This window comes from Leptonychotes weddellii, chromosome 12 (assembly GCF_054177405.1).
Source record: "Leptonychotes weddellii isolate Sample4059 chromosome 12, ASM5417740v2, whole genome shotgun sequence".
Taxonomy (NCBI): Eukaryota; Metazoa; Chordata; class Mammalia; order Carnivora; family Phocidae; genus Leptonychotes; species Leptonychotes weddellii.
The window spans coordinates 76983634-76998320 of record NC_138380.1 but is presented as its reverse complement, the minus strand read 5'-3'; the positions used below and the strand labels follow the sequence as shown (position 1 = coordinate 76998320).

At 37.1% G+C, this 14687-nt stretch overlaps 1 protein-coding gene across 1 annotated transcript in view; it reads left to right on the top strand.

The window, feature by feature from the left end:
* The window catches only part of FBXL13 (F-box and leucine rich repeat protein 13), a 169191-nt gene that overhangs the window by 136767 nt on the left and 17737 nt on the right, over positions 1 to 14687 (top strand). The window contains exon 15 of the mRNA XM_081799706.1: positions 415 to 498. Within this exon, the coding sequence (XP_081655832.1) occupies positions 415 to 498 (84 nt within the window). The remainder of the gene's footprint in view (positions 1 to 414; positions 499 to 14687) is intronic.

The following is a 14687-nucleotide window of genomic DNA, read 5'->3' as shown; positions in this document are numbered from 1 at the left end:
CATCTTTTGGTGTTGAGTTGTATAAGTTCTTTATATATTTTGGATATTAACCCTTTATTGGCTAAGTCATTTACAAATATCTTCTCCCATTCAGTAGGTTACCTTTTAGTTTTGTTGATTGTTTTCTTTGCTGTGAAGAAGCTGTTTATTTTGATGTATTCCTGATAGTTTATTTTTGCTCTCCTTTCCCTTGCCTCAGGAGGATTCTGTCATACTTTTTACAAAACATTAGAGAAAACCTGAAATTTTATTTAATAATGTTGCCTAACCAAAGTGATTTTATAATTTAAGTGTAAAGAAATATAAGATAGAAGCTATTTTTTTAGTTTACATAAATGGTTGTTATTTTATTAGAAATATATTGTCTGTACTAAATTATAATCACAAAGTGATCTTTATATTACATATTTTTAGGGTTTGATGATACTTTCCAGACATAAAAAATTAAAGGAACTTTCTCTATCTGAGTGTTATAAAATCACCGATGTCGGAATTCAGGTAAGATAATTAAGGTCTTCTACTAAAGAATTATGATTAAAAATTAAGCACAAACTGAATAAACTTTGTAGGTCACAGTAGAAAAAAATAAGTGGATTGGAAATGTAATAACTCGTATGTGATTTTGGTTAAGACAAAATAAATTCCTGGACTTAAGACAGGCCTCCATAGCTTAAGGTGGCTAAGAGAATTTGTTTTCTCATTTTTCCTATCTACTCTCCCTTCCCAATGTTAGACTCATGGCATAAATAAGGTAGGTAGACATTTTACTTGGAGAATAATGAAATGCAATGTGGTAAAAGTCTTCTCATATAAAGAAAATATTCTGTAGATAAAAATGTTATATAATCTAACCATGAAAATTGGGAGAGTTTGAAAAATTATACCAGGTACTTAACAGTTACGAACTTCAGATACTCAAACACAGTGGGTAGTATATTTTACCATAACAGAAAGCATGAGCTAAGTAATTGGATAGGATAAATGATTATGTGCTCAACTGGTACTTTAAGAGCTCAGGAGAAAGGTAAATTTCCTAGATCAAGTCTTGAGGGATGTGCTAGAAGCCATAAAATAGCTATTGTGAGCAAGCCTCAATGTAATGTTTATTATAACATTAAGCATCTGAATGTGCTGTTAAAAGAAGAAAAACCACAATCATAGGTCCATACATGTACTGAACCAGGACAACATCTGCTAACCTATTAGTAAATCATAGAAAGTAACATTTTTAAGGAGAACCAGTAACCTAGGAATGTGCAAACTGTTAAATACACTGGAAGCTCCATTTAATGTGTCCTGAGAGTTAAAAACCCCAACCACTTATAAAAACTCAGGGCTAACCTAGGAAAAAAAAAAATCTTTTTACAGAAACTCTTACTGAGATAAAAGAATTTATTCCACAAGTGGAAAGATAACGCAAGTTGATAGCTGAGAATTCTACAGAGCACCACAAACTTGAAGCTCTCTTCTGTGCATTTGAAATGGACATTACAGGAAGTTCAAACATGACTCATAGGAGAGTGTTAAAATATTATATAAATGGTGGGCTATAGAGGATGCTGGGTCAAATGGTGCTCTAGACTTTAGCACAGAATTCTAGGGTTTTGCAGCTGATGGAATCCTAGAACCATCTAAACCAACTCCCTAATATTACAGGGGAGAAAATTAAGGCCGAGAGAGTTTAATGACTGTCCAAAGTCCTGTACCTTTCTCAATAAGCCAATCTAACTACAGTTTATGGAAATAAAGAGTGGAAATGGAGAATTGCTATTCTAAATGGTTGATTGACAACATGGCTTAGTGGAAAAAAATTGTTTTCAAATTATTTTTGCTGTACTTCATTATATCTGGGCAATTAGTGGTATGTAAGGAAAAAAAATATAACACCATTAAGAAATCTCCTTTAAGAGGCACTGGTGTAAAGCAATGTCATTTTCTCCCACCTATAGACTCTGGGTACTAAGGTTCTAACAAGTTCCCAAGGAATCTGTCTAGTAGTGTATTCAACTGTATAAAGAGTTAAAAAGAAGAAATAGTATCCTTCAAAGCAAAAATTCCAGAGAGGACTAACAACTTCCATATAGGACAAGATTTTAACTCTACAATACCAAAAGGGGTTATAAAACATTTAGATGCCTGAAATCTACTAGGAGAAAAGCTAAAATGTTCTTCTAAGGTTAAACAATTATTTACCCTACTGCAGTTCATTTAAAAGTTAAACATACATTTACATAAAACTTTATCCATGAATATGATCTAGTCAGGCTTTCAAAAGGTCTTTGACAAGGTGATAGAACAAAAGTTATTAAAATAAACAGTTAAATGTTAATAATTCTAATATTGGGTTATATTTCTTATATGGTGATCAATTACATTTGACCACTAACCACAAATCATTAAGAAGGACTGAAACCTACCACAGTGATGACATGGCCTCTTAATATACACCACTTACTAACTAATTTTTAAAACGTTTCTTGGGATGAGCAAGTACTGATCAAAATATGAGGTTAAGTATTAGGAGTGGTTTCTGTCATTTCTCTTTGACTCCGTGGGTTCCAGGCGCTCTTAGATTTTAGATAAAAGCATTTTTCCATATGCTAATTACACATTCATACAGATGAGTGAAAAAAATGTAATCTTTTAAAAACTGATATTTTTTTTCAGTGATTTAAAAGAGAAAATAAAAAGAGGGAATACAGGAGCATGGGAATTATAATATTATTTAATTATTAGTTACACAAGATCAGCTATTCTATTCAAGTTCATGAAAAAATTTTTCTTTCTCAGCATCTCATTTTCTCCTCCCTGCTTTTGTGGTGTGTGTGTGTGTGTGTGTGTGTGTGTATGTTGTGGCTGTTAACCAGTTTTACCTTTCTAAGATTCCCAGGTTCACACTTCTGGGCATATGATAATCTTTCTCCTCTGTGCCTCCTCCAGCCCAATTATTAAGTCCAAAAAGAGATGAGACAAGGAAGGTGAGAGGAGATAATGACACATAAACCATTTCCACAATTTCTTACTTTGACTTACAAAAGAGAAGGGAGTCAAATAAGGTGACTGCACTGAGATATTTAGATTATCTATAATTTATCAGGAATTCACTTTCTTGTTATTTCTCAAAGGTAAATATAGGAGATTCTGTTTTTAGCACAAGACATTGAAACTTATATTCAGCATGATGATTTAAGAAAAAACTGAGATAAACATTTTTACCCTGGTTAGGTTTTGCAAGAGTCATGACCATAATAAGAATAAAAAATTACCTCATTTTAGTGTTTTACTGGAAACCACAGCACATGCAGATTAAGTGTCTGGAGTCTCAGATGTACTGACTTAGGATCTGGTTTTAATTACTTCTTCCAACGTTGGTATTTTTTTTCTGAGAACATTAGACATTCAATGATCATGTTAAACTAAAATTATTTGGTACTCTTGAAAGGCACACACATTTTGGAAAAGATGTTTGATACAGTCATAACGGAGCATTTCTCAAGAAACCTTTTCCTTGATCATTTTATGCACTTAAATAACAAACTGTCAAGTTTGGCAAAAGAATTGGTTTAGTTGGGAGGTTGCAATACAGATAAAATGGAAGTTCTGTCTTGTTTGGGTAAAGCCAATGGAATAAATGCAATTATTTAGTTGCTTTTTGCACGCCTTTATCTAGTTTATATTTCTCATTCCCTTTTTTGGGAATTAAGTATGCTATAAATACATTACTGTAATAGTCATACAAACGAATGTACGTATTTTTCTTTATGTAGGTCATTTGCAGCTGGACAAAAATTGTTTTATTATTTCGGTGTTGGTAGGTTGAGGTAGTTGATTAAGAAAGGGCATTGGAGGGTGCGTGGGTGGCTCAGATGGTTAAGCGTCTGCCTTCGGCTCAGGTCATGATCCCAGGGTCCTGGGATCGAGTCCCGCATCGGGCTCCCTGCTCCTTGGGAGCCTGCTTCTCTCTCTCTCTCTCTCTGTCTCTCATGAATAAATAAATAAAATCTTAAAAAAAAAAAAAAGAGAGGGCATTGGAGAGGGGAAAATCAAGTTTAGTTATGACTTACCACAAGGACTTACATGTGTGTATGCAGTGAAAAGTGTGTTTGTATGTATTTACATGTAAATATATGTCAATGTATATGTGTGTATAGTATATGTGTGCAAATTAAATGTGTATAAGTTTTAGCATATATTAGATTGCATGTTTACATGTAAATATGTGTACATCTATGTGTCTAGTATATATGCGTACATTAAATGTGATTTTAGTGTATGTTAGATTATACACATATGTCAATGTCTCTGTATATTTATTATACCCAAATTGTATATAGAGATGCTACAAGATTATAAATATTTTTAGGCTAAGACCAAATAAACAGTGATCAGTATTCAAAGCAAATCATAAAAATTAGTCTGTTAAAGAATGATCTTTTTGTTTATATTTTTATTTTTAAAATTAAATATCCATATAAATTAAAAGGATTTTTTTTTTTTTACAAAAGTATAGAGATTAGCTCTTTGATAACAAAGGCAATGATATAATATTGGGAATGTTGGCCTAGCAATCCAAAGTCCTAATTTTTATCCTGATTCTGCCTCTTACATGGCCACATAATCTTTTTTTTTTTTTTAAAGATTTTATTTATTTATTTGACAGAGAGACACAGTAAGAGAGGGAACACAAGCAGGGGGAGTGGGAGAGAGAGAAGCAGGCTTCCCGCCGAGCAGGGAGCCCGATGCGGGGCTCGATCCCAGGACCCTGGGATCATGACCTGAGCCGAAGGCAGACGCTTAACTGACTGAGCCACCCAGGTGCCCCTGGCCACATAATCTTATGCAAGTCACTTAGCATCATAACAATTCATTGCTCCTATAGTGGCTATAATTGTAAGGCAGGCAGGAACTAGCGCTCTAAACTAGGAGTCATCTTTTCTTGTTACTTTTCTGTAACATTCTCCTGTAAGGGCCAAATGGCCCTCAATAATGTGACAGATCTAAGGGCTTCCATTGTAGGCTTTGTAGGCCATACAGTTTCTGTCACAACTGCTCAACTGTGCTGGTGTGGAGTGAAAAACAGCCATAGAAGGTACATAAATAAGTGACAGTGGTTGTGTCCCAATAAAACTTTAGGGACAATAAAACTTGAATTTCATATAATTTTCACATATCATGAGATATTATTCTTTGACTATTTCAACATTTAAAAACGTAAAAACCATTCTTAGAGTGAAGGCCATACAAAAACAGGTGACTGATGAGATCTGGCCTGCAAGTAAAAATTTAGCAGTTTGCCAAGGTCTGCTCTAGAGTCAGAATTTTACAATTTTAGTCTGTGAAGATGTATGACTTTGGGCAAGTTAGTTTCCTTCTCCGGGCCTTGGATTCTTCACTTATAAAAATGGGTATAATAAGAAAACAGTCTTCCTTTTGTGAGGATTGAATGATATAAAACATCTGAATACTTAGCATGGTTCCTGACACAGAGTGCTTGATCAATATTACCTATTTTATGATTATTATTCTATTTAATGAAGAAGAAACTAATATATACTAGTAAATAAAAAATGAACATATTTAGTATAATGGTTTGATAATTTATTTACCTTAGTTAAACATAGTCAGAAAACAGGTCATCTCGATGGCCAAACTGCTCTAATGCTAAGGAGATAGTTTAGAATATGCTCTTGGAAGAAATAGTTTATTAATTTTTACCCCTATGAATGAATCAATGCATTTTTCAGAAGCACTTAAATATAATTGACTAAATAAATTTATTTATGTAAAAGCGTCTAAAAAATCAAGAACACTACATAAATAAAAATGCTATTTTCTTGAAAATAGTACAAGAGAACAAACCAGTTAAAAGAAAATGGATCCTTGTTTTTCACTGGGATTATGATACTAAACATATTTTCCAACATGCATAAAATTTCTTTTGAGACTTCTTTGACCCATATTTATTTAGAAGTGTGTTGTTCAATCTCTAAATATTTTAGGATTTTCTAGCTGTCTTTGTGATTTCTAGTTTAATTCCACTGTAACCTGAGAGCATATTTTGTATGATTTCTAATCTTTTTGTTAAGGTGTTATTATACAGGAACCCTATTTGTGTGGTAGTTAGGTGTGTTGTCAGGGGAGACCATTCTATAGTCACATGATCAGGTCTCAGTCTTTTAATGGGCCTGTATCCCAGGACTGTGGTCTTTACAAGTGCTTCCAACCCCTCTCCCTGCCTCTGCTACACTTAGGTAAGACAAGAAGGTTAGAGGGGCTGGAGTTGGGTATTTCCCTCACCCCTTGTTGGACTGACTTTCATAAAACCCATGTTGGTTAAGTTCTGGTGGAACAGTTTCCCTTGAGATCAGGCTTTTGTTAGTGAGAACAGATACTCTGGAGGTATTTCAGAATGATTATTTTCCCCTTTTCCTGGCAGGAAGCATGAGGGGATTTTTTTCTGATCTTTACCCTGATAACTTAGTGGGTCTCTGGAGGTAAAATTCATCAAAGTATGGGATCTCAGCTAAGGTAAGGCCCCAGGAATTTTTCTCTCAAACTAATTCACTTTCAGTCTCTGGCAGTTAGTCAATTACCCTTTAAATGTTCCAGTTGATACTGGCTCCAGCCACAGGCTTCTGCTCCTAGTAAGCCCTGATTCTCTGCATTCACCTGTCTCTCCAGTTTTCAGAATGGTGGTTTGCTTTGTGACCTCAATTATCTGACAGATCTAAGAAGAGTTGTTGATTTTCAGTTCACTCACCTTTTTTTCTTGTTTTGAGAATAGAAGTGATAAGTTCCAAACTCTCATACAGACTGGAAAATGTAAGTCCAGAACATGACTTCTGGATCCATGGATGTTGGCTGAATCAGTAGCATCCAAAAGGGATGATAAATGTTAACTTAGGCTTGAATCAGATCTTGAGAACCCAGGAATGAAGTCAGGAACTGGAGGGCTCCAGAGCCAAGATCAGGGAGCTATCTGTGAGCTGGGCAGGTAGGCAGCCATCACTAGTGAGCACTGCACCTTGGTTGTCATGAGCTTGCTCTCTTTGAGCTCCCTGCAATGTGCAGCCTGGTGAGCTGGCTGTGCTCATACAGATGGGTCCTGTGGCTGCGCCAAAGTTCCGGTACTTTGATCGTGTCCATTCATAAAGATTCTTAAGCTTCCGTAGTACAACACTAGGATATTACTTGCAATCACCGAGTTGGTGAAAACTTAAATGATTAAGTTCAACTTAGATGAATAACTCCATGCCTTCATGTAAGACAATACTCAAGCTATCCCATTCAGATTTATTTTGTAAAATCTTTGTTCAGTGGTTGAACTAAAAACATCTGGGCTGGACTTTCAATGTAGAGGACACTGAGATAATCTGTTCATTTTTTTGAAAGCAAAAATCATTCTGAAATTTTTTTAAATGATGGGACTAGGTCTAGTCAAATAGGCAGACTTATAAACAGAAAAATCCAACGCCATGTGGTGATTGTTAGCTAACATTAATTTAGTACTCGCTACAGGCCAGGCACTGTTCTAAGTATTTCCCGTGTATTAATTAGGTACCTTATGAGGTAGGGAATACTCTTAATTCCATTTTACAGATAAGGAAATTGAGGTTCAAAGAAGTTAAGAATCTTGCCCTAAGTCATGAAATGAGTAAACACATGAGCTAGGGTATAAAGTCTAATTCCAGAGTGAGAATTCTGGCTATTATACTGTGATAAATAAATCTATGGGAGGGTTCAGTTGAGGTACTTAATCCAGCATGGGAATACCAGAGAAATCTTATCTATTGGAAAATCACTTTAAGAAGAAATGTAGGAGTTAGACTGAAGGACAGTGGAGAGAGAGGATAGCTATCAAGATTTATACAAGGGGGGCACCTGGGTGGCTCAGTCGTTAAGCGTCTGCCTTCGGCTCAGGTCATGATCCCGAGGTCCTGGGATCGAGCCCCGCATCGGGCTCCCTGCTCAGCGGGAAGCCTGCTTCTCCCTCTCCCACTCCCCCTGCTTGTGTTCCCTCTCTGGCTATCTCTTTCTCTGTCAAATAAATAAAAATAAAATCTTTAAAAAAAAAAAAGATTTATACAAGGAATGTAAGTGAAGAGGTTTTTATTATAGTCCAGGGAAGAGAGAGAAGCAGCCTGACAAGAACAGTATCAGTGAGGCTAGAGAGAAAGGAATGGGTTGGAGACCACTGAAGTAGTAAAATCCATGGAGTATTGATAGTTTGGACAGGGAAGAGGGTGAAGACATGGTTAAGGATGACATACACGCATCTGGCTGCCTGGGAGATTTGTGGTACCCTCATTTTCAAGCTCTTTCCCATAGCTCAGTCATGTAACCAGGGCTATGAACAACCACGTCCTATTCAGTATTTTGGCATTCATTGTTACACTTTCTCTTCTTGTGAGTGCTTCTGTCCGTGGTTCCTTTAAGCTCTCTTTGCCCGTCTTACTCTTATAACAGAGTCCCCTTTCCTACTCTCTCATTCCAGAGGCTTGTGGTGGCTACAGACAGGCTAAGGGAGCTCTGTGGGAATTTCTTTCTGTTTCTACTCTACTTAGTAATTTGAAGGTTGTAGTGTTCTCTGTCTCCTCATAAGGATGAATGTATGAGTACTGTGTAGTTTTGTTTGTTCCCTCTACAGATTTTATGGTTTTGAGAGGAAGGAAAGATTCAGATTTAGATATTATCACTCTTCTTCAAACCCAGATATGGCCTCCTCTTATCTTTCATTATATATATAAAAAAAGTATCTCTGATAGAGATAGATATTTGTGTTTTATTTATTTATTTTTTTAAGATTTTATTTATTTATTTGAGAGAGAGAATGAGATAGAGAGAGAGAGCATGAGAGGGGGGAGGGTCAGAGAGAGAAGCAGACTCCTCGCTGAGCAGGGAGCCCGACGTGGGACTCAATCCCGGGACTCCAGGATCATGACCTGAGCCGAAGGCAGTCGCTTAACCAACTGAGCCACCCAGGCGCCCGATATTTGTGTTTTAAAGCCCTGTGACCAGAATGCAGCAGATGGTATTTAGAACTACATAAGAAAAATAAGAGGCATGTGGTAGTGATTCAGCTTTATTGACTCTCCTGTGTCTTCTCTGCCTAATTGTTGCATATATTCTTCACTGACATCTCCCAAATGGCCCCACTGATGAATCTGAAGAGCCATCACGTTCCCTGATGATCACAAAAGTATTTGACAATTTTTGTTTATGGGGCATAAGCAGCAGGAGAGATGCTAGAACAAACACTTCCCTCATTCTTCTCTTATAATCCCTTCTTTTCTGAGATCTCTAATCTTGACCTAACAGTGTGGACACTTGAGATAACAAGTTCCTTTTCTCCTTTAATCTTTTCTGTTTTAACCTTTAACCTCTTTCATTTGTTCTCTTGTGTTACAAACTTTTGCTTTTTATTTGACCTTTACTTTAATAACAGATTTATCTTGATTTATAAATAGAGAAGTAAGAGAAGAGGGATCAAGGAATAAGGGACTGGGAAGGGGAGCTGTACGGGTTAAATCATGAGCTACTTTACAGTGGGGAGAACAGCAGACCGAGATCCGTTACTGTTCATTTGGCTTTCAGCCCAATCCAGGACTTCTCAGTAAGTCAAGTGGTTCTGTAGATGTGAGGCTGCTCCAGGCTGAGTCCAAGTGGGGGCTCAGGGTTCTCAGTCCTGTGCCCTGTACTACCTGTGCGAGAGAACTGAAACCCTCAGTTTGCTACCGAGTAGCCAACATGGATACTCAAGTCAGAACGGCCTATGAGTACCCACCTCATTCAGCAACATTTCTGAGTCCTCCTCCTCAAGAACGGCCCATTGGCAGCCTTTTCTGGACATGTCTTTCTAAACTGTAAGAAGAACTGGATTCATGTCTTGACCTAACATTCATGTTTGATTCATTCTTGCCCAAGGAACAAGAAGTGGATTACTCTCCAGAGACTCTTTTCTTATTTCAAACTCTTTGAATCACTAAGCTTTTTGACTAGCTACAAAATGTTGTTTGTGCAAGATTTTCATCAATCATTCTCATCAGTTGATTGACTCCACCCCCTTGGTAGTTGAGTGGTTCCAGTGGCCTTTGACACATACTGACTTATAATGCCAAAGATGGATTAGCTGTGTTGGTTCCACATAGCAACAATTTTTTAAAAAACCAACATTGATTTCTATTTGGTTTCTAAGATTAAATCATTCAAAAATTGTCAAAGTATGAGATTTCAATAACTCCACCTCTTCTCCAGGGATACAGTTATGTTCTTGGTTGCGAGGGAAGCAACAAACAGAGGATCCCTTTCCAAAATGGCCTTAATCTTTGGCCTTTGATGCAGTGGATGTGCTGAAATCTTCTGTATGGGAGATGGGGCATCCAGACATTTGGACACTATCTCTTGGCCATAGTGCTCAGGAGAATTCTTTACCTCATCCAATATTCCAGGTTACTGTTAGGAAATAATTGACTAAACTCTTGGTGATAAACATCCCAGAAGGTGCCAGGTTCAGAATCATTTTACAGGGTTTGGGGAGAAGAAACCAAGGAATTCCTATGGTAGAATTAAGAAGAAAGTTTCTGGTACCTTGTGGAAAAAGAAACTCCCACAAAATCTAGAATAAGGAAGGACTTTGTTACAGAAATCTGTGCTTCATGGCTATCCATGCCAAGAATGGTCTCCTAGAACTTATAATAGAACAGCATACCTTTAAGAGACCTAAGGCACTTAGAATTACTGAGAGTCACAGACAAACTCTTACCAAGATACCTAGGCATTATTCTCTCTTCAAAGGCTGTAAGCAAAAGAAATAAGCTCAGTATTTCCTGTTGCTCCTCACCTTAGTATGTTCCCAATTCAATAGAATTAGAAATCTGCCAGACTTCAAAGGATGTGGGATTTGACAGCTTGTCATTTTCCCACAGTCTGTAAGGTTCCAAGGGATACTGGAGTCATGGGTGACATGTTTCCTTGGCTGATAAATAGCTGAACTGAGAACACCCAACACCAGTCCTGGCTTCTTGCCCAATCCCACCGGGGAGAACTATTTTTGGACAATTGAAGCAGACAGACTTGCTAAACGAATGCACACATCTGTTATTTTCATGTTGAGCATCCATAGAAAAGAACTATAAGAGAATGTGTCAAAAGGAAGATAATCCTTTGGAGGCCTCTCCCAACCTTTAAGCTGCCCCTAGAATATTAATTTATCCTGTGTAAGATGAAACTTGCCAAAAGTTAAATAAAACCTGTCAGATTGTCTAAAGGCAAACAAAAAAGACAGGAAAAATAAACATCAAAATCCCACTTTCCCACAAGAGTGTGAGTTTATGCTCCTTTTGTTTCTTAAATCTAAGTGGCCAATCTGTTTTTGATCTCTCTTTCATGCAATGTGCCTGGGCTTTGCTTATCATGCCTCACCTGACATGAACTGAGTACCTGTGGCATTTCTCACAGGAGTTATGGTTTTTCCATGTTATGACTTCTAATTACCCTCTCTATTAACTTCAGTTAAATTTTGCACATGATATTTCCTCATCCCAAAGCCTTCAACATGTGGAAGATGGTGAGGGTGTATCCTCAGGTCTTAAATGGCAGACAAGGTCCCATTCCAGGACCTCTCTGGTTCTACTCCTGAGAGACAAAAGCCATCATTTGTCAACGCTGTTATGTCTGTCAAGTGCTTTTGGAGTACACAATTTCTTTCCATCTTCCGATAAGCCTGTGAGACAGTTGTTTTCATTCTCTTATAGGTGAGGAAACTTGAGGTTGAGTAACTTTCTCAAGGTCACAGACACAACTTCAGGCCCTCTAAGTTTTCTGCTAAACCAGTAACCTCCCTTGATTACATCATCTCTTATTCCATTATGCTCCCAAATGGAAGATCAAAGCAGCACTGATGGCTCATGAACTCATTATTTCCTAGAGATCTTTAAATGGAAGAATTCACAAGAGGACAGCATGACTTTGTCCTTGGAGTAAAAGTTCTGAATTGCCATTTTCTTGGGAAAGAATGAGAAGGAGAACAATTGGAGTGGCTGGCTGTGCAAAAGGAACCTATCAACTCTTTCAGGCTGATTATTATAGCTTAAGTAATTTTTCTATGCCCTTCTTGTCCCATAGAAGCCCCTGGAGGAGGCCACTGAGCACCCATTTTATTTTACTTATCTTAGAAAAATAGAGAAAGTGTAGGTTCTCCTACAGGCCACAAGAGAAATACCTGATTGACCTTTGGTTAGTCCAATCCTGGCTTATTTTTATTTTGGAGATAAAGTCTAAAACCTGAAACTGTTCTGGAATTTTTTCCCCACAAATTCTAATTACAAATTCTAATTCAAAGATATTTTGTTTTGTTCTTTTCCAGGTCTTCTTTCCAATATACATTCTCTGTGATTGCTTACCCTTTCTGTTCTTTAATTTCCCCCACATTTGACCTCTCTTTATGTACTTACCACATTTTACATTTTAAAAGTAATACCCTTGCTTTTACCAAATACCCTGGGGTCTATGAAGCTAGTAAGTAATCAAGGTCTACTGACAACCAAAGGTGTACCTCTGAGTAGGTGTCTCCAGAGAAAACATTTACTTTGGTGAATGAACAAGACAATCTATTTCAGTGTGACAAGAAAATATTAGAACTTCTATTTAGATTTATTTTTGTCTTATTTTATTTTTATATGATATGATATATCTTATATAAGATCCATATGCTATACATTTATAAGGTAATATATATTTGTTTTTAAATATAATATATATTTGAATAGTTGTATGTCTATATAATTTATAAGTATATTAATATACATTTATTGAAAGTGCATGCTTAAAATATTTTTACTATGATGTGTATGATTTAAAAAATTTGGCAATCATACCATAGAGCAGAAGAGTACAAGAGAAGCAGAATACAAATAATAGTACTAGTTACTATTTACTGACTGCTTACCATGTGCCATCTACTCTTCAGTTGCTTTATTCATATTAACTCACTTTATCCTCCCAACAAATCTCTGAAGTAGGTGCCATATTAAGGTACCATGTTATTCCTCTGTTGCAGATGAGATCATTGAAGAATTGAGAGGTTGGGTAATTTATCCAGAGACACAGAACTTCTAAATGTCAGGATATGAACTCAGGCCGGTGGGCCCCAGACTCTGTGCTCTTAACCATCTTCGTAACTGCAGTTATTAAGCAGGGTGTGAGGAAGGACTGGACTTAGCGTCCTGAGAGCAATCTATGGGAGCTCATTTTCCTGTTTCCTATGCTAAGAGGCATTTTCCATTCCCTTTGGACATTCTCTCATCTTGAACCTCTTTTGCACCTAGATGTTGAGGCCACAAAAATAAGCCAGACGTGGATTCTGCCCTCAAGAAGCTATAGTCAATGCAGAAGATAAACCAATTATATGAATAGCTATATAATACAAGTGGAAAGTGAGAAACACAAAAAAATTAAATACTATAGGGATTTGGAAGAGGCATTTCCTCCAGAGGAAGGAATTGGGGAAAAGTTTGTGGAGTAAGCCACATTTGAGCTGGCTTGAAGCTAAAGCTTATCTCCCAAATCACCATGTAATTAGGTAAAAAATTGCATCATGAAAGTATCTTTGGAAATGCCTGTTTGGAGCTTTGGCCTTTCCCCTTTATGAATCCCCTCCATATTTAAAAGAAGTATGCCTTAGCTAAGCCTTGCTCAGTCTGGTTTCCCTGGCAGGGAGGGTGGGAACAGGAGAGGCATCTCACTAGGAGGTGAGGCTTCATAGAGTTTGGTTTTGGTGGCAATGCCCAGATTTCCCAGCTCGGTATGCTCAGGCCACAGGTACTGCACCTGCTCTGATGCCTAGTGGGAGCAAGGCTACCTTCAGTGGGATACATGATGCCCAAGAGACTGTAGTTTTAAATCCAGTTTATAACTTAAAATTGTGGAAGTTGCATTTTAGCCTTTGAAACAGTCAAAAATCATCTTCATTACTGAAAATGGTTGACAGTACAAGATTTTCCCAAGATTATCAATAGGCAAAAAAAACCCCACAAAAAACCAACCAACAAAAAACAAAACAAAACAAAACAAAAACCCACAAAACTTAGTAGTAGAATGAATCAGAACCTAATGAGGTAAATAGTCAAAAGATGGGTATGCACCATGAGGGGCGCGTTTTTGAGGCTGAGAGCTGCCACCTATTGAGGGGGCTTAAATCAGGATTTTGGTGGAAGCCGTCGTTGTGACAGTCAGTAAATGTCAGTGAGACTCTGTTTCCTCTACATACCCAATTTAGGAATGTGGTCATTCAGCCTTCCCACACTGTGACTCAGCTCAGGAGATACCAAAAATAAATGATTTAACTCACTAAGTCATTTGGAAGTTTACTTCAAAATTGTTAACCCAGCAAAACTGGGTGATATGTGCGTTGGGAGCCAAACTTGATAATGTTTGTGTTTTCTCCCCACCTTCACTACAAAAGATTTTGTCTTGGAAGAAGCTTAGTCTGACATTTCCAAGACAAGAAAATCAATAGCACTCATATATGTAAGAATCTGCATCACTGGAACCAGAAAAGCATAAAATAATCTTATCTGTAGGGGAGAAATGGAATTTCATGAGTGATTATATTGAAACATGCCTGCAGACTTAAGTTACTTATGACTTACATGTCTCTAAAGGAAAATATGAATTATAAAGAAAAGTTC